The sequence below is a fragment of the Hypanus sabinus genome, chromosome 6 (assembly GCF_030144855.1).
Source record: "Hypanus sabinus isolate sHypSab1 chromosome 6, sHypSab1.hap1, whole genome shotgun sequence".
NCBI lineage: Eukaryota > Metazoa > Chordata > Chondrichthyes > Myliobatiformes > Dasyatidae > Hypanus > Hypanus sabinus.
In genome coordinates, this window is record NC_082711.1 from 46,166,134 (window position 1) to 46,190,744 (window position 24,611).

Consider the following 24,611-nt stretch of genomic DNA (forward strand, 5'->3'; position numbering starts at 1 on the left):
GGTTCAGTAATTAAAAATATAGCTGTCATTTTGAAACGTCCTGGATTTTTGTAAAAATCCATATTAATTAACATCCTTCATATTAACCTGTTGGTTCTGATTTGAGATTGGAGACTCACCAAGGTAGGTGACTCCATGCTGCTCCATAAAGTGGCTTAACAAGCTGTGGGTTATATTGTAAATACAGGCCTTGTGGTGCATCCATCCTCTAAAGAAAGAAATGCCATAATTATTTTGCATAGTGTCACTGTAATTTTATTTCCCATAATATTGAGATTTTACCCAACAGTTGAGTCCCCAATGTGTTCTTGCTTCTGAGTAAAATGTGTCTTGCATTATATGCAATTGGAATGTTTAATACTTTGGATTCCACCCTTAGTCTCCCCACAAAAGCAATTATTTTAATTGGTTTCAGCCATATCTTAATTATGACATTCCTCTTTTGAGTTGTGTCGTGGGATGAAGTCCAATTGCAGGGATGTAATCTAGGCTGTTTAAAGCATTGGTTTTAGATTTGGATGATCATTTAATGCTCCGGCATTCTTGTTGGATGGGTAGGATAGTAATTAGAAGAACAGAAGAGTTCTTTTTCTTGTCCTGGCCAATATTTATCCCCAGATTGTGGTAATAAAGGATTAACTGTCATTCTAACTATTTATGGGAATCTATGTACACAAGTTGTGTGTTCCATTTGTTTCATTACAGGTGGTGACCTGGTAAAGTTTTATGGGTACTTTGGGAATGCTTGGAGTTGGGGGAAAAATTGGCTGCATTTGCCAAATTAACAGGTTCTAAAAGTAGTGATTTTTCTGAGGAACTTTCATGTAGAAAATACTGGTGTTTTTTTTGCTTCAGAACTTGGAACAGTCCTCAAAACTATCTTTTTTAAAAAAAGTAAACAGTGCTTATGCTTATTTGTAGTAATTAACTAACATAATTTTAATATTGTGTTGAATTTCAGGTGTTTGTATTGCCACATTTTTCATTTTGACGTCCTTGTATTGCACTGTTTATTAATATTTTGTCCTTCTCTACCCTTCCCCCCCCCCCCCCCCCCCTTTGCAGGCCCAAGACAAGAGAAAGGCCCTAGAAGAAACTAAAGCTTATACAACCCAGTCCCTTGCGAGTGTTGCTTACCAGATAAATGCCCTGGCAAACAATGTCCTCCAATTGCTGGATATTCAGGCCTCTCAACTACGGAGAATGGAGTCTTCCATTAACCATATCTCCCAGGTAACCGAAATTTGAGAATGTATATTTTCATGCAAGCTATAATGCACAGCTTCTTTGTCAAATAATTTCTTGTAACTAGAATAACAGTAATGATTTGATCACTTTACTGGACTGTTTTCAAATGATCATGAGTTTTTAATTAAACTAAAATTAAATGCTATCTTTCAGACATGAATGGTGGGCTTCAGTTGAGACATTTAATTTTTTTTTCTTGTGCCATGTACTTGTAACTTAATAAAATAACATGCTACTTGGTAACTAATCAAAACACTGACTTTATTGCCCAATGCAGGTAACCACATGATTTATTTTATTTATGGGACATTAAAGAATAGAACTTCAATGACCCAATTATAATCATAATCATGCAAGTAAACAGATGGGGAAATGGACACTTTGGCCCAACTTGTCCGTGTCACAAGCTGCCTTATGAGTTAGTCCCGTTTCAGAATCAGAATTGGACTTGTTATCACTGGCATGTATCATGAAATTTGTTAATCTAGCAGCAGCAATTCAATGCAATACACAAAAAAGAAAAAAATCATCAATAACAGTATATGTATATTGAATAGATTAAAATTGTGCAAAAACAGAAGTAATAAATAAAGATGTCCATTTAGCAATTGGTTAGCAGAGAAGAAGCTGGTCCTGAATTGCTTAGTATGTCTTCAGGCTTCTGTACCTCCTACCTGATGGTAACAGTGAGAAAGGGCATGCCCTGGGTGCTGGGGGTCCTTAATAATGGATACTGCCTTTTTGAGACAACGCTCTTGAAGATGTCCAGGGTACTTTGTAGGCTTGTACCCAAGATGGAGCCAACTAAGTTTATGACCTCCTGCAGCTTCTTTCAGTCCTGTGCAGTAGACAGCGATGCAGCCTGTAGATGTTTTTTTTAGTGGTTTTGTTGACATACCAAATCTCTTCAAACTCCTAATGAAGTATAGTCATTCTCTTGCCACTTTTATAGCTACATCGATGTGTTGGGACAAGGTTAGGTCCTCAGATCTTGGCACCCAGGAACTTGAAACTGCTCACTCTCTCCACTTGCAATCCCTCTGAGGATTGGTATGTGTTCCTTCATCTTAACCCTTTCACAATCAGCTCTTCTGTTTACTGACATTGAGTGCAAGGTTGTTACGATACCACTCCACTCGTTCGCCTGCATTTAGCTGATATCCATCTAAACTTTTACTGTCATTGAAATATGTTTTAAGTGTAATTTTGCCTGCCTTCACCTCTTCACAGCTCATAATGTATACCTACCACTCTCTTCGGTGGGGGGGGGAGTTGGGTGTGGGTGGCTTGCCCTTTGGGTCTCCTTTAAATCTTTTGCCCAATTAACTTAAATCTGTGCCTCTACTTTTAAGCTCCATTATCCTGTGAAGAAAGACTGAATTTGCATGTTCTTCCTGATTTTATAAGCCTCTTGTGTCTTGTGTCAGCCTCTTTCTCTGCAGGGGAGCCATTCGCAGTCAGTCCTTTTAACTCAAGTCCTTCAGTGATTCACTCCCTTGTGAATCTTTCCTGGAACCTTTCTAGCTTACTTGCATCCTTAGTGTATAAGACTCTCAGTTTAGATGAACCCAAAATATTGACCCATTTCCCTTCAGATGCTGTCTGACCTGCTGAGTTCCTCCAGTGATTTGTTGCTCCAGTATCTGCAGTCTCTTGTGTTTGCCTTTCTATCGTATAGCATCCAGAAATAAACACTTCAAGTGCTGTCTCGGTTTTGTCTTGTATAGCTGTAATACGACATCCCAACTGTTGTACTCAGTGCTTCAATGGATGAACGCAAGCATGCTTAACGCCTCCTTCACCATGCTGTCACCACTTTCAGGGATCTGTGACTTCACATTTGTTTGTCACTGTTTGCCCATTTTCTGATGATTAAATCCTTTTGTAATCTTGGACAACCACCTTCAATGTCCACTACACCAATTTTGTTGTTATCAACAATCTTACTAATCTTGCCGCCTACATTCTCATATGCCACCTAGCAGGGAAGTTCGCAGATTTCCTTTGGAGGTTATAGAATGTTCATATTTGTGAGGAGTTCGTCTGGCTCATAGGCAGTTGTCTTCTACAAACAGTAATAATTACAGAACATTTGTATAGCATTTAATGGTACAAATACTATTCACCAAATAGCTCCTGAATTAAAGAGACAAGTAAATATTGCACGTAATTATTGGAGTTCTTCTGTGGCCTAAGCAATGTGTACCCAAAGGTTAATTTTGTTATCCAAGTATGTATGCACTATACAACTCTGAGATTCTTCTCCACGTAGCCCCAAAACAAAGCAAGACCATTGAAGTCAGTTCAGAGAGAAACAGCAAGCCCACTCTTCTGTACAAAAAGAATGGCATCGTGATCATTAACTTCCCCAAGCTCTCGCCCCCCCCCCCCCCACACAAACTCAACAAGAACATTAGCCCTCAAACCAATGTATTTATTTTTTTTTAAATTGCTCTATCTTACCAGGTGTATACTTTATACCATTTTAGTTTTGGACTGATTGCAAATACTTTGAATTAATTAACATTTCCCCACTTTTAAAAGTACAATGTTTATACTCCTGACAAATAATAATTTTACATCTTTTGCAGTGCTAAAGCATTACTAATGACAAGTCTCCCCTCAGTCTCAGTTTATGCATACTCTTGTTTTAACTGATATAAAATACAGCCACATATGAGAAATTGGAGGGCTGCTTGGAGTTGTATAATCAGCATCTTCTTTTGTTCCCTTTTATTTTTTTAATGGGGACATTGAGTGTACAGAATTTTTGTTTTATGTGTCTGAACAGTGAAATTAGTATATTTTTTCCACTAAGTTTTGAACAGGTTGCTGTCCTGTCAAATACTGAAGTTAACTGATAGGCTAATGCAGTAAACTTTCCAGAAAAAAAACAAGAATTAAAGATCACAATTGTTTTATTGCATTAAATTCAACTGCAAGTGCAGAAGATGACTATTTAAGATGCATCCCAATGAGACTGAATGAATACCTTAAATGTACTTAATTCAGTTTCCCATGTGAAATGATCTTTAGTACTGAATTGTACCCCTTTTGAGTTTAATTTGTAAGGAAATGTGTCATAGATCTAAAACTGCATATTAAGACAAGTGCTTATTTATCCATATTTATTTATTCAGATTCAGTTTATTGTCATTTAGAAACCACAAATGCAATGCAGTTAAAAAATGAGGCAATGTTCCCCCAGAATGATATCACAAAAGCATATGACAAAGCAGACTACACCAGAAAATCCATGTAACGTTTGGCAATCCCCAATCCAGAGTCCAGAGAGGCTGCTGCGTATTAATATCACGTTCTAGCGCGTTCCCCGGAAAGGAGCTCCAAATCCACCAGACTAAAAACAAGACCAAAAACTAAAGCTACAAGACCTGCACAAAACCACATAATTACAACATATAGCTACAACAGTGCAAACAATAGCATAATTGATTTTAAATAAACAGACTATGGGCACAGTAAAAATAGTCCAAGATGTTAAAGGACTGTAAGTTCAAAAGAAATCACCACAGTTTCCAGAAGTCCCCAGGGTCCCAACAGACTCGCCATCCCACGCCAGCGGAAGAAGGGACTACCCCTTTTTAAAATATTTATTTATATATTTAAACACTCACATTCACTCTCTCTCTCTTACTGAATCAGATTTAGGTATTGTCTTGCAGTTGATGAAACCAAGAGAATGTGGATTGTTGAATTTGGTAATTCGTACCTTAACATCCATAACTATTAACTAGTTAGTTATTAAGACACATTTGTTTCACCATTTCACTGACTGAGGTAATGTGATATGTTTAACTTGATCTGCTTTAAATATCAATAAGATTTGCACATTTCCTAATGGTCTCTGAAGTTAAGTATTTATCTTTTCAATTGTAAATAGGTTTGGATAGTTTAGGTGAATAACAGTGTCTTGGCCACAACTGTAAATATCAAATTTATATTAAGTTTGTGCAGTGATGTTGCAATGTTTTAAAAACAGTTGTCCATTTGGATTATGTGATTAATATTACACTAGTTATTACCTTTGCACTTAAAATTGTGTATTTATTTTAGAGAACTTGGGTTCCATTTGAGATTAAATGAGCTGTTTGTTCATTGTGTCATGAATTTTTTAGATTAAACTAAACTAATAACATTTAACAGGTTAATGTTGTGTTTATATGAAACTGCTTTGGTGGGAGCTCTTTCCTGGTCGTTCACTTATTCACCCAAAGTTTCATAATGTAAGAAATCTCCTGGATGAATTTTCTTAATTGACCTTGCATTGACAGTGAAAAATAGTACTATGCATGTGTTAAAATTTTTCCAGCATTTTATATTTTCCTTTCAATAAGATCTTATGGGGCTTGCTTGTCTAGAATACTGCATTGGATCTAGAGAGAGACAGCTAATTGGATTCCTAATTGGCTCAGTAGCAGGAAGGAGAGTGTGATCGTTGAAGGTTATTTCATGGACTGGAGGCCTGTGATTAGTGGCATGTCAATCAGCCAGTGCTGGGACCTTTGTTCGTTACTAATAATAAATTATATGGGTGTGAATGATTAAGGCATGGTGCCAAAGTAAGTGGTATCATATACAGAATTGGTTTTTAAAAAAAAAAAATTTTTATTGTATTTTCAAATAGGTTACAGAATAGAAAGAAATAATATATCAGCCCTCCCCCCTCCCCTTAACTCCTCCCCTAACATATCCCTATATATATGAAAAAGGGGGAGAAAAAAGAAAGAAGAAAAGAAGAAAGAGTGCCTGGATATTGGAAGATCCCCACATGCACCATGGAGTTCAAAATAACTTTAATATGTATATTTATTTCTTTCCCCAGATGACCAATAATTTTATCTTTGGAGCACCTGTATATTTAATCCTATCTTTTGTAAATAAGAGTGCCAAATTTTCAGGAATTTATCATATTTATTTCTTAAATTATAAGTAATTTTTTCAAGTGGAATGCAGCTAAAAATTTCATTCTTCCAACGATCTATACTTAAGTATAAATCCGATTTCCAAGTAACTGCAATAGCCTTTTTGGCTACTGCCAATGCAATGTTTATGAATTCTTTCTGATATTTGTTCAATTTAGGTTTCGGTTTTATCCCTTCAATATCACCTAGTAAGAATAATATTAGGTTTTGTGGAAGTTGTGTTCCAATAAAACTCTTAAATTTGTCCAAAAAGGTTGAATTTTAAAACAAAATTGTTTGTTTTGAAGGAAGAATATTAATGTCATTTGATCAATTAAAGAGTAAATATAAAATATCAAATAACATTCATTTTTTTGTTATTTCCAATTAAGGACTTATTTAAGAGATAAACTGGCTCAAACAATGTTATTGCCAAAACCTAATGAAATAGAAGCTTTAATTCATAAAGGAAAAATTAAAAACTTTATTTCTTGTATATATAGTTTGATTCAAAAACAGGCAAACAAGGAATTCATAAGTGAAGACAAAAATGGGAAACTGATTTGAATATTAAAATTGATGAAACAAGTTGGTCAAGACTATGTTTTGACAGTATGATAAATACAACAAATGTCCGATTAGTACAATATAATTTTTTACATCAATTATATATTACACCACAAAAAATAAACAGATTAAACCCAAATTTATCTGATCAATTTTTTCGATGTAATCAAGAAATTGGTACTTTCTTACACTCGGTCATGTACAGAATTGTTATGAATGATCTTTTCATGTCCTGTACAGTATAAAGGATTCCACCTACCATCCATGATATAACTGCAGTTACTTTTTCCAGATTTATCTGCCATTTGTGTGTCTGGTTGGTAATGGGAACAACCTGAAAGTATATTGAGAGCTCACAGTCAGTTTGGGTGTCTTGCATATTACAGTTGCATTTGGAAACTGAACTACTACAAACCACTTTCATTGCTATCCTTTGAAATATTTAAACCTTTTGATGCTATTTTGATCAAATTGGCATGTTAAGCTGTTTGTGTTCAGTTGAAGGAGCATAACTGAGCTATAGACCTCAAAATTGGAAAAGCAAAGGAGGCCTTCGTCATATTTGAGTTCAGATTAACCATACTGAACATACTAAGTTTGTTTTGACACTCTTAAAATGCTTCTTAGTTTTGATCTAGATACTTTTGAACAACCTTGGTGCAAGATTAGATCGGATTTCCTTTAACAGTTGTTGTAAAGACCTCAGTTCTGACATTGAATGTTTGCAGATACACAATGCTAGTTTAGAACACTAATTTATGTTGCCGTGCTATGTATTTCTTCAGTTTCCTGTCCTGCTGGAGAATGATATTCCTTGGCTTTTGGTGCACCTCAGATCTATATGAATGTTCCTCCAAAGTACAAAGTAACTAGCTGAACCTGATCCATGTGAGGGGGAAAACAGATCAGGCTGCATTTCAATGATTGGGTAGAATTTCTGCAAAGAGAACTTAATTGCTTAATATGTTCTTTCCTTACGATGACAATCAATTGAAATGACAAGCACTATATATCTACAACACACACAAAATGCTGGTTCAGCCCCAACGAAGGGTCTCAGCCCGAAACGTCGACAGTGCTTCTCCTATAGATGCTGCCTGGCCTGCTGTGCTCCACCAGCATTTTGTGTGTGTTGTTGTTTGAATTTCCAGCATCTGCAGATTTCCTTGTGTTTGCACTATATGTCTAAATGGGTTTTTGGAAAGTGTACAGAAATCATGTCACTAGTTCTTTTCAGTTGTGCAATATGTATATTGATAATGGCAGTAATATTTGAAAATGTATAAGTACAAATTTAAGGTTGAATTTTCAGTTTGTGTATATACTGTCTTGATCATTCAATTGCAGCATTTAGGATATTGAACTTGGTACCTATGCTACCAGTCAATAGACAGGAGTAAAAACCACAGTTGTAAGTTCATGACTTACAGCGCAAGTTATTGTCAAATGCAGGGTGGGGAAGGTATTTCAAGCCATGATAATTAAGCAAATTTAAAGTGGTTTAGGATCTTAACTGAGTGATTACCAACATGGGAGGGGGTAGCTCTGGCTATTGAACAAAACAAAGATATGAGGGGTTCTGCTGAGCACTGGCTGTTGACAAGGTGCTAGAAATCAAATAAATGGAAGGGAAGTGACTATCATTATATGTCTAAACTTGCGATGAAAATTAATACAACAAAATTAGGGATATTGGAATGGAATAAATACCATTATAGATATAAAGTCATGGTTGAATGACATCAGGCATGAATTGAATGAAAAATGTCTCACTGGCTTGAAAAGACATCAGGGGAGTGCATATAAGGCTATCATTAGTTTAACTATGTGGATTGATTCATTTTCAAAAGAAAATGATAACTTGAAGATATTTTTGTCTCTGCATGACTAACTCAATTGAGATGTTGAATGCCTTACTGCCAGATTCCAGGGTTCTTATCTGGTAGATAGAGTACATCAACATAATCATGGGAGGCCATTATTGAAGTTCATTGATTATAAAATTAATCACATAGTAGAAGGGAAGAAACTTGCTTAGTAATTCAGATGACTAAATGTTGGTTAATGGTCCAGGTATTGAAAAGGTACCGAACTAATTTATGTTCATATATGCCTAAGTGTCTCAAACATGTTATCAAATCCACTTTGCTGGGGGTGTTCCTACCACTTTTTAAAAAATATAATAAAATTGCTTTGCACATCTTTAAACATTCCCTAGCTCAACCTTGTGGTGTCTTAACATTTGCACCCTGGGATAAGATTATGGCTATCTTATTTGTCAGTGCTATGTTTACAAATGCTCTAAGTATCCTGCCATTTACTACATACTCTTGCATTTTATCTAATAAAATGCAACACATCACATTTGTCCAAACAGAATTTAAGGATCAAAGATGAACTCCCATCTGCCATTTCTCTGACCATATTTTCAATGATTTAAAAACTCAAAAGTTTGAAACTGCACTGTAAGTAGTTGACAGAAGTCCCCTAGAAACAGTATTTCATTATGTGGCAATATTTGAAAAGGACAGTTTCATTCTCGGCATTCCTTTCTTTTCTGCTGTCAGCTTTTAACAGGTGGAAATGCTCAGACTTCAAAAAATGTTTGCTTATGTAGACACACAATAAAAAATTACGGAATCAAGATATTCTTGAGAGCTCAATATGCCCAAGTTGTATGAAGTATTGTGCCAAAATCTGCAGTGCCCAACAAGAGCTGAAAGAAATGATTCATTTTTGTATTTGGTCTTAAACTAATACAAATGTATTTTGTGCCCCATGCTATGTACACATTGAAGTAAAGCAATGTCACTAATTTCACACACTTAAAATAGATTACATTAATCACAGTAAGCAATTCAGTCAGAATTAGATTTATCACTGTCACGAAAAATTTGTTATTTTATGACAGCAGGGCAAGACATAAAAACGGCAATAAGTTGCATTTAAAAAGTAAGGATCAAAAAAGGAATGGTGAGGTAGTGTTCATTGACCATTCAGAAATCTGATGCCAGGGAAGAAGCTGTTTCTAAAACATTGAGTGTTGGTCTTCAAGCTCACCTACCACCTTTCTGGTGGTAAGAAGACATGCCCCGTATGGTTAGTTTCCTTGATGATGGATGCTGCTGCATTGAGGCACTAGCTTTTTGAAACTATCTTTTGATGGAGGATTGTGCTTGTGATGGAGTTGGCTCCATCTACAACTCACTTCAGTCTCTTTTTGATTTGTATTGGAACTTCTGTACCTGGTGGTAATCCAACCAGCCAAAAAGCTCTCCACCATACATCTGTAGAAATTTGCTAGGCTTTGGTGCCATTGCACATCTCCTCAAGCTCATAATGGAATATCCCCACTGGTGTGACCCCTTAACAATTGTATCAGTGTATTGCGCCCAGGATAGGTTGAGATGTTGATGCCCAGGAATTAACCCGTTCTACCACAAACCCATCAATGAGGCATGTCTTCCCTTCCTGGAATTCACAATCACTTTCTTGGTCTTGCTGACGTGGGTTGCCAGGTTGTTTTTGTGATACCACTCAACCTACCTTCCAGTGCAAATCCCACGTGGCTGGTACCAAAGGCAATTTGATTATGACTCTGAAACTGTAAGACTGCAGCACAACTTTCCATGCCACTGTGCTTTGCATAAGAGCACAAGGCAACCTAAACTGTTTAATTCTGTTTATCAAGTTAAGACTTCTGGAAGTAAGCAAGATCATAATGAATTGTGGATTTTTTTTTTCTGAATACTGACAGTGAAATTTACTGATTTGAAACTTTAGAATGAGAACTCCAAACTTCATTACAAATTTGTCTTGGGGAAATTTGAATGTTAGATATGTATTATTTCATTTGCCTTGGAAGAAAGGTAGTCTCCTAACTAATGTGTTGTAGATCCATGCTTGAAATTTGAGCAATTATTCCAGTGTAGAACAGAGCAAGCAAGGATAATGTGGACTATAAATTTGATTGCTAAATTTTCTGAGCAGCATGGTGGATTATATTGGAGAGCATTCGCATGTGAAGCCAATGTGACTTAAGATGGAAATGAAACATGAGAGGTGGAGAATTGTATTAGATTCCACAACCACTGCCGGCAGTGGATTACATATATTGACCACTGTAGCTTTTCAAAAAAAAGCTCCTTAAATCTTGTTTGAGACTCCTTTTCACCTTAAGCCTACATCACCTTAATTTTTAATCCAACCTTGAGGAAAAAGCTATTGACTCCTTACACTCTTTATGCCTATTAATTTATACAGTATTTCTGTCACCCCTTTTTTTTTTCCAGGAAAAGCAAGTCAAATCTATCCAATCTCCACATAATTAAAATTTTCCAATCTAAGCAACATCTTGGCAAGTCTCTTCTGTACTCTCCAGTGCAATGATATCTTTTGTACATTGTGACAACCAGAAATGCATGTAATACTTTCAAATGCAGAATGAGTTTAAGAGCAAGAAGGTAGTTGGGAAGTAATATCTGAACTTGGATAGTTGAATAGTTTCACTTAATATCAGAGAAATGTATACATCCTGAAATACTGTTCTTTGCACACTTCTTTGAAAACAGATGAGTGCTCCAAAGATTGAATTGACAGTTCTCAAAGCCCCCCCACTCCCCCTTCCACTTACAACCAGTAGAAGCAATGATCTTCCTCCACTCCCACCCACTTCTACAAAAAAAAAAGCATCGGCCCCTCCACCTACCAAGCATGCAACAGCAAAACCCCCAATGAAGACCATGATCTACAGTACAACAGTTCACCCGACAAATTGACATGCCAAGTGTTCTCTCTCTCCCCTTAATAAAAGGAAAAAGAGGTGACCCCTTTCACATCGAGAGGAGACATATCAAAACAACGTGCTGATTTATGATATTAAATCTGTCACTTTTTTTTTTCTCTTGAGTCCTCTGCCTGGAGAATTGGCAACAATCTCTTGCCCTCCAATGGGGGAGAGCACAATTTGCTGAGTACTGAGCCTCCTACACCTAATCCGCTGTCCCCGATGTTCTGTTCTCTCCTGTGGCACTTCATTCAGCGGCACTGGCTTGGGATCGGCCTGTTCATAGGTCCACAAAACCCTGAAGGCATGCTCCTCTTCTGGGCAGCATCCTAGGGATATTGACAAGTGTCCAGCTGTGAGACCCCGGGAGCAGGTCCCACTACTACGAAGAACCAAATGCTGAGTGTAACTGCAGGTCTGAACCCCATCCGCTCTGAAAAGGAAATACATCAAAGGTAGAAATTAAGTTCTTTTTGTGGATGAACACAATGCCGCAATTTATTGCTACCATAACTCCACTTATGGCTAAGCATGCCATATGTCACTAACTTATGGACCTGTTTTGCCTTTTTCAGGGAACAATGGAAGTCAACCCACAGGTGTTTCTGTTCATCAGCATGATGATATATACTCCACACATTTCTAACTTTTGCATCTCTCACCTTAAGGCTATGTCCTTTGGAATGTGATGTTTCCACCCTGGGGAAGACACTGACCATCTAACCTATCTGGTTTTCTCATAATTTTATATATATCCATTGGGTTACCACTTGGCCTCCAATGCTCCAGAGAAAACTATCTAAGTTTGTACAACCTCCCCTCCAATTCAGGCAATGTCCTGTTCTATGCTATGGAAAGCCTCCACATCTTGTAATGTGACCAGAAATGCACACTCTTTAAAATGCTGTTTAACCAAAGTCTTTATAGGACTGCAGCATGACTCTTTCCAGACTTCCAAAGAAAGTGAACTGTTGCTTTCAGTTAAAGCTTGATTGCTATTATTTGATTAACATTGATTACTTGTAGTTAGCAATTTTTTGTATGGTTCTTGTACTATGCATTCATTTGTTTGTCTGTTGAAAGCAGATTTTTTTGCTCATTGGTCAAAACCAGATCTAATGACCATGGTATAAGACATTTGCGAACCATCTTTTGTTAAGATTGACGTTACGACAACTTGGAAGGGAGGAGGGAAAGAGTGGAAAGAAATTGAGAAAGAAATAATTATATTTTTCTCTATAACTAGACTGTGGATATCCATAAAGAAAAAGTGGCTCGCCGTGAGATTGGTATTCTCACTACCAACAAGAACACATCAAGAACTCATAAGATCATAGCACCAGCCAGTGTTGAACGACCAGTAAGATACATTCGGAAGCCAATAGACTACACAGTACTAGATGATGTTGGCCATGGTGTGAAGGTAAAATTATTACTATACATGAATATTCTTGGAGTTGTATAAAAGTTTCAAGTACCAGCTGTTTTAGTGCAAGTCCACGTGCAGCTTTGGCTGATAGACTTAAGTATATGTTGGTTCGGTGGACCCGATTTATTTTAAACTCATTTTATAAAATAATGTTGTAGACGGTGCACTAGAGCTCAATATTGTTGCAGAAGATTATTTGGAGTCTTTCCTATACCCCATCCCCAAATAAAATCAAATATTTGTTGTCCAAATCTAAATGTAGAAACAAAGTAAAATGAATTTTCTTTTAAGTTATTTGGCTTTGCAATAAATTCAACATGAGTATATTTACCTGGTGTTTTAGAATTTTAGAAGACTCAATCCTTTAACTGAACCAACTAGGTATAGAAGATGTATTTTTAGTTCCTATATTCCAGATTGAATAGTAAGGGTTGGTATATTTAGAAGTCTGTAGGAAATATTGACACAGTAATTGTATGCTTCGTGTGTAAATATATTGGAAATTGATATAGGTTGAATGTTCAGATTGGTTACAAAGAGGTATTCAATTGTTATAATTTTACAAAAGCAGATTAATATTGCATTCATACTAGACTTTCTATTTTATGTTATAAACAAATATGTTGAAAACTTGAATTGGCAGCTTTATTTTTTTTCTCACACTGAAGTTGACTGAGTAACAATTAGGGTTAATATTTGAATTGGCAGAAGATTATTGTCATAGCACAGCCTCCGTGTTTGGTCATTTCAAAAAGATAGCAAATTGACTTCAATATCCTGCTTTAGGCTATTTATTTGACATTTGTTGTACTTTATCTGCATCGGATTCTTTTGTTTGTGTGCTGTTTCTCACCATGTGGTTTGCCTCAAAGATTTAGTAGCTGTTTGGTTAAAAGTCAAGGTCTTCAATTTGTCCTGTTCCAGAAACTTGAACATAAAAATGATGGTGTGACAGTTTAGACTGTGTGCTTTCCTCATTATTTCACCAAAGTGCCTTATTTCAGATGGTATGTTTAAACAAGCCTATGTTTTCTGTCTGAGGTCAATGTATGGAATTCCACAACACTATTTTGAAGGAGGGTGTTATTCCCAGTATCCTGGCAAATAATTACCCCCAAGCAACTTCAGTAACAAATTTATCTCATCAAATTGCTGTTTATGGGTATTAGATTGTGCAAGGTATGGTGCCTGTGTTTCCATGGTTACAACATTGACTGCGAGTGTGGTGTCAGTGCATTCTTATAGTGACAAAAGATACCAGGTAATATTTCTTAGTCCCTATAGTTAAACATAATAAACCTTTGTTTCCATTCATGAGCTTAATCATTTTTTAACTCGCTTGAAGTTGTGTGTCATAGGTTTATGAACCCATAAAACCAAGAACCAAGGTATAATAATACTACATACACTTCTGGTTTCCATGTCACAGTAAAGATTAAAAGACTGGTTTTGCCAGGTATGCATAGTTGTGTGTTGCAATAAGGTGAATAGATGGGTCAGCAGACAATAAAATATATTCCAGAAGATTGACATTTAGCATAAGATGGATTATGACACAAGTTTTAAAAAGTAAACAGTATAACGCTACTGGTGCCTGATACGTGATGAGACCTGGGTGGTGACGGAGTTAGGCAACCTCGCATCCCGTGGGAGGCAGGGGCAGAAATAAAGCTGTTTCCCATCCTGAGGGTTCTTGTCCTAATACTACGGTACATCTTGCCTGATTTGGAGGAAGGGGTCCAAAGAGATTGTGGATGGATGGGACGGATCTTTGACAATGCTAAGGACCCTGCATATGTGGCATTCCTGATAAGTATCTCTGATTTATAGGTAGATGGGCTGCTCATTTCAGGTCTGTGATGAAAGATGGTTTATTCATTTTAAAGTTTCTTTAAAACTTCTCTCAGCAATTAATTATGATGGAGAATTGTTGGATGGGCAGATCAGCAACAGATTTCAGTTTAAGCATAACGTGCAACAGATTTCAGTTTAAGCATAAATTTCAGGTATGAGCTTGTTTCAGGGAGCAATGTAACTTCTTGCCTCTGAATATTGTTAAAAGAGCAAATTGTATCTTTGTTCCAATTCTGTTTCAGTTTAAATCATTATTCTTCCCCCATGTGTTCCATTGAAGTGACTTCATTCATCTGCTTTATTTTGTTTCACTATTACTGTTTGTTTGATAGTTACAACTTGAAAGACATTTTGGGCAGTTTATTTGGATGACATTATTAAAATGGTTAGGGGGCACAGCTAATAGAACTGCCACCTCCACAGCTTCGATGACCCCTTGAAGCCAGACTGTGGGATTTTTTTTTGAGGGGTTGGCAAATTCTGGCTGTGACCTTTTGGGTTTTCCCAAAGCTCCAGCTTTTTACACATACTACAAGTGTATGGATTTGTAGATTATTAGACCACTTGGCTGGGAGGGGGGAGTGAGTGGTTGGAAATGTGGGGGAGGGGGGGATTGAGTACAGGGAAAAGTATTGGAGAGTTGAAGATACTAGGTCTGTGAGCTGGTGTGGACTTGGCTAAATTGGCTGCCTCCATGTTGTCAGGACATATTTCTAGCTTTCATATTTTTTCAAATGATTATCAAAATATTTGCATACTGAATATATTTTACGTATTTTAAAAATAAAATGCATCCTTATTTAACTGAAGTGCTTTGATAGGATAGGAATGAAGCTCATATAGTTTAAACTTTAATCTAACTTGGATGGTTCTTGTTTTGATCTCAGTTCCTGATGTGGTGTATTCATTAACTTCCCACGCATTCCCAGAAGGCTAGGTGGGGAAGAAAAAATTGCTCAATGTTCACTTTGTTTTTCTGTTGTGGTTCTTTCTAGAAATGGGAGTAAATTAACATTGGACCTGCCAGCGGTAATATGTAGAATCTTGCACCACATGGCTGGTTAACTTAATCCATGAGCAAACTGCAAAGAGCAGAAAAATGATAGGTACTTGTTATGCCATCTTCCCTTCATTTGCGGAGAAATCAGTTCTCAAATAAAAATCATTTAGAACCTCTTTTACTTTCCTTTCAACTCAAAACATTTAGCAGTCAGTGAAATACTTATAAAACATGGGTGTGGTGGTTTCATCATTGAGTTACAGTATTAGTATCCAGAGGGCTACACTATTGCTCTGGGAATAGGTTCAAGTTGCATTTAAGAGCTGCAATCATGTCAGTAGTAACAATGAAGCTACTGGATTTTAATTAATTCACCTGGTTTGTCCTTCAGCACAAAGTCTGTTGTCTTGCATTCATCTGGTGGCTCTGGAGTTGCAATGCTAATATGCTTGCGTGTCAACTGCTTTCTGAAATGGCCTAGTATATAGAGTGGTAGTCAGTTGTTCGAATATAGGAGAAAAGCTGTTTATTGCATAACAAACTAGTACAAGTATCTTAATTGAGGTATATACATATCCCAAGAAATGGAATGGGATGTAATTCTGATCTGACAAGTCACTAACATTATAGAACTCCTTAGAGATGTGAAGCCAGAAATTATGATAGCAACTTAATAATATAAACAAAGACGGTGAGTAGAGTAGTTCATGAAAGCAGTTTGAAGGTAGCTGCGTATGGGCAATTAAATGCTAGGTTATCAATCAATAACCTCATCCTTTGAATTGTCTATTACTTCACTGTAGATTTATTACCAAAGTACATATATGACACCAAATCCAATGCTGAGATTCATTTTGTCATGCTCATACTCAATATATCTATAGAATATTAACAGAATCCATGAAATACAGCCTAACTAGGATGTACTGAAAACAAACTGTGCAAGTACAAAAATAATAAATAATAAATAAATAAACAATAAATATTGAGAGCGTGAGTTGAAGACTCCTTGAAAGTGAGTCCATTGGTTGTGGGCATATTTTCATGATGGGCCAAGTGAAGTTGTCCCTTTTTAAATTCAAGAGCCTGATGGCTGAGAGGCAGTAACTGTTCCTGAACTTGGTGAAATTAGTCCTGAGGGACCTGTACCACCTTCGTGATGGTAGCTGCAAGAAGAGAGCATGTGGTGGATGCTGCTTTCCTGTGACAGTGATTCATGTTTATGTACTCAATGGTTGGGAGGGCTTTACCTGTGATGGACTGGCTTATCCACTACTTTTTGTAAGATTTTCTCTTCAAGTATATTGGTGCTTCCATACCAGAGCCAGTCAATGTATTCTCCACTAAACATCTAAAGAAGTTTGTCAAAATTTTGGATGTCATGTTAAATCTCCACAACTCCTAAGGAAATACAGGTGCTGCTGTGCTTTCTTTGTAATTGCACTTGCGTGCTGGGCCCAGGACAGGTCATTCAAAATAACTCCCAAGGAATTTAAAGTTGCAAATCCTTTCCATCTCTCACGCTCCAGTGAGGACCTCTGCTTTCCATCTCCTAAAGTATGTGATCAGCTCCTTGATCTTGCTGACATTGAGTAACTGGTTGCTGTTATGGTACCACTCAGGCAGATTTTCAGTCTCCATCCTGCATGCTAATTCATCACTACCTTTGATTAGGACTAAGACAGTGATGTCACCGAAAAAATTGAGTATGGCGTTGGAGCTGTGCTTAGCCCCGAAGTCATAAGTGTAAAGTGAGTAGGGCAGAGGACTAAGCACACAGCATTGTGCACCAGTGCTGATGGGGATCGTGAAGGGGATGTTGCCAATCTGAACTGATGGGTCTGGAAGTAAATACAGGATCCAATTGCACTAGGAGAGGTATTGAGATATTAATAACATGACATTCAAGTTTATAGTTATGAAACAAAATTACAGTTTGAAATCTGGCTCAATGTTATTAAGTGTGACTCAGTGACAGGAATTTTGTTGCATTTGTGGTACTTTTGACTTGCAATCAAAATATGGATATGGAAAGATGAATATTTGATATAGTGTTTCTGATTTCAACTAAATATTTCTGTGATACTACTGTAATGCAGTACATTGAACTTTACTTTTTTAGAATTGAAGGAATTAACAGACTAAAAAAATTTATAAACTATGTGGAAGATTATCAGATCTTTGGAAAGGCTTTATTGTATTTCATTTTGAATCAGTTATAATAGATTCATTCAGCATAGAAACAGGCCCTTTGACCCACTGCATCTGTGCTGGCTATCAATCAAGTCCTGTCCAATTACTGGAATTCTGAAGCCAAAAAATAGCATGTAATGAGAGAGATTTGCTCTATTCCATCCACACTGCAGGTTTCCTTCCGATCAGTATCATATGGCACCTGACAATTCTTGAGGAAAGAGAAGCTATTACCAAAAAAAGTTTAAGTTTTCCATGCAGAGAATAGTAAAGATTTGTGGGGAAACTTGCTCCAATTTTCACTTTGCTGGTTCAGCTTGCTCAAGATTAGAAATTGATACAGAAGTAAACTACACAATTATGAATGGAGTCTGTAATCAGAGCATTTTTGGTAAATGATAAACAAAAATAAAGCTGCTGTTCAAATTTTACTTGAATGCTGAGCAATAAGTTAACATCATGATTGAACAGATGTTATTATATTAGGTGTAAACCTCTCTCTGAACTGACTCTGATCTGAAAGGATCAACACCTGAGATGTTATTTCCTGTTAGTAGCTGAACACATGTGGTTTCAAGGCAGGAAGCAGTCTATTTGTAATATTTTGTTATATATGTGACACAACATGGATGTGGGAATAAATAATTTACAGTATACTCTACAAATTTGTAAGTAATTTTATGAGCACATTCCATTTTATAATTAAGGATTATATGTCTCCAATTAGCATTAGTACTAACATTATGTGAAAGATTTGCTTCCAGGGGAATTTCACAGCTCTATCAGACTTTTTTTCCTCTGGAAGTATATTCCACTTGAATGTAAATGCAGTGAATTGTACATGGCACACAAAATGCTGGTGGAACGCAGCAGGCCAGGCAGCATCTATAGGAAGAAACAGTCGATGTTTCGGGCTGAGACCCTTCGTCAGGACTAACTGGAATAGATAGTAAGAGATTTTGAAAATAGGAGAGGAGGGTGAAATGCAAAATGATAGGAGAAGACCAGAGGGGGAGGGGTGAAGCTAAGAGCTGGAGAGATGATTGGCAAAAGGGAAACAGAACTGGAGAAGGGAAAGGATCATGGGACAGGAGGCTTAGGGAGAAAGAAAGGGGGAGGGGAGCACCAGCGGGAGATGGAGAACAGGCGAGAGAGAAAAAAGGAGAGGGGAAATAAATAAATCAGGGATGGGATAAGAAGGGGAGGAGGGGCAGTAATGGAAGTTAGAGAAATCAGTGTTCATGCCCATCAGGTTGGAGGCTACCCAGACGGAATACAAGGTGTTCTTCCTCCAACCTGAGTGTGGCTTCATCTTGACACCAGATGAAGTATACCACACCAGCCGACTCACAGGTTAAGTGTCACCTCACCTGGAAGGACTGTCTGGGGCCCTGAATGGTGGTGAGGGAGGAAGTGTAAGGGCAGGTGTAGCACTTGTTCCGCTTACAAGGATAAGTGCCAGGAGGGAGATCGATGGGAAGGGATGGGAGGGACAAATGGACAAGGAAGTCGCGCAGGGAGCGATCCCTGCAGAAAGCAGAAAGGGGGTGAGGAGAAGATGTGCTTGGCGGTGAGATCCTGTTGGAAGTGGCGGAAGTTACGGAGAATAATAGGTTGGACCTGGAGACTGGTGGGGTGGTAGGTGAGGGCAAGGGGAACCCTATTCTAAGTGAGGTGGCGGGTGGATGGGGTGAGAGCAGATGTGTGTGAAATGGGAGAGATGCGTTTGAGAGCAGAGTTGATGGTGGAGGAAGGGAAGCCCCTTTGTTTAAAAAAGGAAGACATCTCCTTCTTGCAATTCCTCCATCTCTGCCGCATCTGCTCCAAGGATGAGGCTTTTCATTTCAGGACGAAGGAGATGTCTTACTTTTTTAAATAAAGGGGATTCCCTTCCTCCACCATCAACTCTGCTATAAAATGCATCTCTCCCATTTCACACACATCTGCTCTCACCCTATCCTCCCCCCACCCCAATCTGGATAGGGTTCCTCTTGTCCTCACCTACCACCCCACCACCCTCCGGGTCCAAGATTTAATTCTCTGTTCGCTCCCTACGCAACTTCCTTGTCCATTTGTCCCTCCCATCCCTTCCTACCGATCTCCCTCCTGGCACTTATCCTTGCAAGCGGAACAAGTGCTACACCTGCCCTTACACTTCCTCCCTCACCACCATTGAGGGCCCCAGACAGTCCTATCAGGTGAGGTGACACTTCACCTGTGAGTCGGCTGGTGTGGTATACTGTGTCTGGTGTTCCCGGTGTGGCCTTTTATATATTGGTGAGACCCGACGCAGACTGGGAGACCGTTTCGCTGAACACCTACACTCTGTCCGCCAGAGAAAGCAGGATTTCCCAGTGGCCACGCATTTTAATTCCATGTCCCATTCCCATTCTGATATGTCTATCCATGGCCTCCTCTACTGTCAAGATGAAGCCACACTCGGGTTGGAGGAAGAACACCTTATATACCGGCTGGGTAGCCTCCAACCCGATGGCATGAACATTGATTTCTCTAACTTCTGTTAATGCCCCTCCTCCCTTTCTTACCCCATCCCTTATTTATTTATTCCCCCTTTTTTTCTCTCTGCTCCTCTCACAACCCTCTCACAATCACTCCTTGTCTGTTCTCCATCTCCCTCTGGTGCTCCCCTCCCCCTTTCTTTCTCCCTAGGCCACCCATCCCATGATCCTTTCCCTTCTCCAGCTCTGTTTCCCTTTTGCCAATCACCTTTCCAGCTCTTAGCTTCACCCCACCCCCTCTGGTCTTCTAACATTTTGCATTTCTCCCTCCTCTCCTACTTTCAAATCTCTTACTATCTATTCTTTAAGTTAGTCCTGATGAAGGGTCTTGGCCTGAAACGTCGACTGTGTTTCTTCCTATAGTTGCTGCCTGGCCTGCTGCGTTCCATCAGCATTTTGTGTGTTGCTTGAATTTCCAGCATCTGCAGTTTTCCTCATGTTTGAAATGTACGTGAGACTAGTTATGCCCTTGAAATGCACTTAAAATTTTAATTGGGACTTGTTTGAATTTAAAGCTATTTAATAATGTCATTGAGGCATGGAATGTGTAGGAGGGCCTAACCTTGCTAATTGAAATATTTCAAAACTCTTCGGAATTTGTAGTGTTTTGAGTGCTCCTAATTTTCAGGTAAGTTATACTGTAGCGGTGTGCTACACGCAGTGCTAAAATTACGACACGGAGTCGGTAACTGCAGTCGAAGAAAAAACTTTATTCGAAATACCCAGCCTTGCTTTTAAGCCTCCCTCAACCTGCCCCCCCGTGGCGCAGAAGCTCCAAAGCTCTGTGCTTGCAAACCCCCATAGGCTATTTCCCTCAGCCGGAACGCTGGCTAATTGTGAGCCAGTTCGGATGTGCCAAGAAATGGGTCGCCACAATACCACCTTTGATTGAACCAAGAATTTTCAGTTAAAGCTGCCTTATTTGTGTCGTTTACTCATTTTGAGAATGTTTTAATTGACGTGCCTTGTGTTAATAACTTTCTAGCAGTAACCTTGAAAGTGAGGTGGTCTTGATTTTAGCTAAACAAAATGCTATCTTATTATACATGACATGTTTTTCCCATATAAACAGAAGAGATGAATTTGAGCTGCTTTTCATAGACTTTAGTTACTTGCCCATTTTTTCAGTCTGTAGAAAGCGATGGATATTTTTTGTGTGAGGTGAGCTGAGGGCCTCCGTTGGTCAGAGTTGACCATAGATATTGCATTCCAGCTGTTGAGATACACAAGCCTGGGCAGTACGAAATGGAGAGCAAGCTGTTGTCCTTGTACCAAGCTTCCCGTCTCCACACATCTGATGAACCCAAAGGAATGGCATAGACCATTTGCAGTCTGGTACCAGCAATGTTGCAGGAGTTGCCAGTCAGCATTGAATTCATTGACTGCCTTGGGGGTTCCAGCTCTGGATATCTCCCTCTGGGTTTACTCCCCACGAGTGGTATAGCTGTAAGGCATCAGAGGTTTGAGATCAGAATTTTCCTTCCAGATGAGCAGCCATCCATGGCCGATGAACCTCATCTGCCTGAAGCGACTGGTTTTAAGATGCCAGTAACCCACCTTTGCTCCTTCTGTAAGTGGAAGCAGTGTCGCAGTACTTAGTGGCTAAGCCACATGTGAAGGCCAGCAGCTGGTCTTGATTGTCAGAGGCTATTCGAGGTGGACACCATTGGGAACATTTAATAGGTAGTGGGAGCTTGTCCCCATTACCACCCTCTGGCTATAACAACCTTAAGGAAGCTTTGTAGTGTCGTCCTTCTAATGTGAATGACGAGAGAAGGTCATAATTCTCTTGAATTTATTATTCAGCCAGAGTTCTGTGGCTGTTCTGAAATAATCTGTGGCTGAATTTTGATGGTGAAACCAAACAGGTTCTCAGTTAACATCTGTAGATATTAGCAGTCAGAATCTGAACCAACCAAACCTTTGAGCAGTTAGTTTTCTTCACCTATGAATGGATTGAAGGGTGCAGCTTTCATAGCAAAGTCAAGTTTATTGTCATATGCAAAGATACATATATGTATGGGAGCAATGAAACAATGATTTGAAAGCTGAGCTATAGCTTAGAAGTTGCAACAGACAATTAGATAAATGCTGTGAATAATACAGAAAACACTACAATCTTGCATTATTAGCTCAACACCCGAGTAGCCAACATGTTATATCTGACAGCTTGATTTGAAATGAATTTAAAGTTCTGATGTTTGAAATCCACCTGCTAGTGACTGACAGGGCACTCGTTTGGGTTCTGGTGAGATTTTTATTCAGCGTTAGGATATTCTGGAATCTGTAGCACAAGTAATCAATGGACCTGAAATGGTACACTGTCTGTAAACAGGCACTGACTTCTCAGTGCTATCTGAGATGATACACTTAAAGCAACCAAACTTTCTTGGCTTGAGTGAAAGCTCCAGCCCTGGTTGAAACTGGCTAGCACAGAATATTAGAGCTTGATCTTCAACATATCGATTTCTAGATTTTACTCATTAATTAATCTGACTTTGTAACATACAAAGATACTTATGATCAATATTGTTCTGTTTTAAAAGTAGCTGGCACTACATTTGCTGAATTATGATTTTCACATGCCAGTTCTAGAGTCATGGAGAAGTACAGAACAGAGATAGGCCCTTCAGCCCAACTAGTCCATGCTGAAAGCATTTAAACTGCCTACTTACATCAACCTGCACTGGGACCATAGCCCTTTGTACCACCATCATCTATGCTAACTTCTCTTGATTGAAATCGAACTCATATGCTCTACCTGTGCTGGCAGCTCTCTCCACACTCTCTCAACCCTGTGAGTGCAGGTTTCCTCTAGTGTTCCCCTTAATCTTTTCACCTTTCACACTAATTCCATGACGTCTGATTGTAGTCCCACCCAACCTTAATGGAAAAAGCTTGCTTGCATTTGCCCAATCTATACCCCTCATAATGTTGTATACTTCGATCAAATCTCTTTTCAGTTTAATTCATTCTAAGGAATACAGTTCTCATCCATTCAATCCTTCCTTATAACTCAGGTCCACCAGATCTTGTAAATCCTTGTAAATCCTTGTAAACCCTTGTAAATTTTTCTGTACTCTTTGTTTACATCTTTCTGGAAGTAGGTGCCCAAAACTGCACATAATACTCCAAATTAGGCTCACCAATGTCTTGTACATCTTCAACATAACATTCCATCTCCTGTGCATTGATTTATGAAGGCCAGTGTGTCAAAAGCTTTCTTTATGACCTTGTCTACCTATGACACCGTACAATGAATTTTGGACCTGTATTCTCAGATCCCTTGGTTTTGCCACACTCCTCAGTGCCTTACTGTTCACTTTCTAAGACCCACCCTAGTTGGCTCTACCAAAGTGCAAATCCTCGCACTTGTCTGCATTAAATTCCATCTGCCATTTTTCAGCCCACTTTTCAAGCTGATGCAGATCCCTCTGTGAGCCGTGGTAGCCTTCCATCCTGTCCACGACATCCCCAGTCTTTGTGTCATCTGCCAATTTGCTGATCCAGTTAACCGCATTATCAGATTTGTGACACGCCACTCGTCGCAAGCCTCCAGTCAGAGAGGCAACCATCTACTACCACTCCGTCTTCTTCCACAAAGCCAATACTTAATCCAATTTACTACCTTGTCTTGAATGCTGAGCGATTGAACCTTCTTGACCAACCTCCCATGCTGGACCTTGTCAAATGCCTTGCTAAAGTCCAAGTCGACAACAACATCCATTTAAATTTTTTGTTGTGCATTCACTTTACTTATTGCTGCAAATGTACCATAATTTATGGCATTAATTAGGCTGGAGCTGAACTTTTGGCTGTTCAGTCATGCCATTTAAAATTGGCACCTTTACTTTGTGCTAGGTTTATTAATTGACAGATTCTGTACCTAAGGATGGAGATACTCCGGAGGTGGAAGTGAAACAATGAAAAGAAAATACAAACAATAAAAATTAAAATAATATTTCAGGAAGGAAAAGCCACATGCTTATTTGGCGTATGTTTACTATTTGAATTGAGTCATTTTATACTTTAACTGGGTCTTGGGCAAACGGTGCACAACAAATTTTCAGCTGTATCTCTGCACACTGGAGCT

General features: G+C 38.5%; 1 protein-coding gene across 5 annotated transcripts in view; it reads left to right on the forward strand.

The window, feature by feature from the left end:
* The window catches only part of abi1a (abl-interactor 1a), an 82,353-nt gene that overhangs the window by 27,893 nt on the left and 29,849 nt on the right, over nt 1–24,611 (forward strand). For all 5 annotated transcript variants that reach the window (XM_059972054.1, XM_059972056.1, XM_059972052.1 and 2 more), the window contains exons 2-3: nt 1,066–1,233; nt 12,770–12,946. In XM_059972054.1, coding sequence (XP_059828037.1) covers nt 1,066–1,233; nt 12,770–12,946 — 345 coding nt within the window. The remainder of the gene's footprint in view (nt 1–1,065; nt 1,234–12,769; nt 12,947–24,611) is intronic.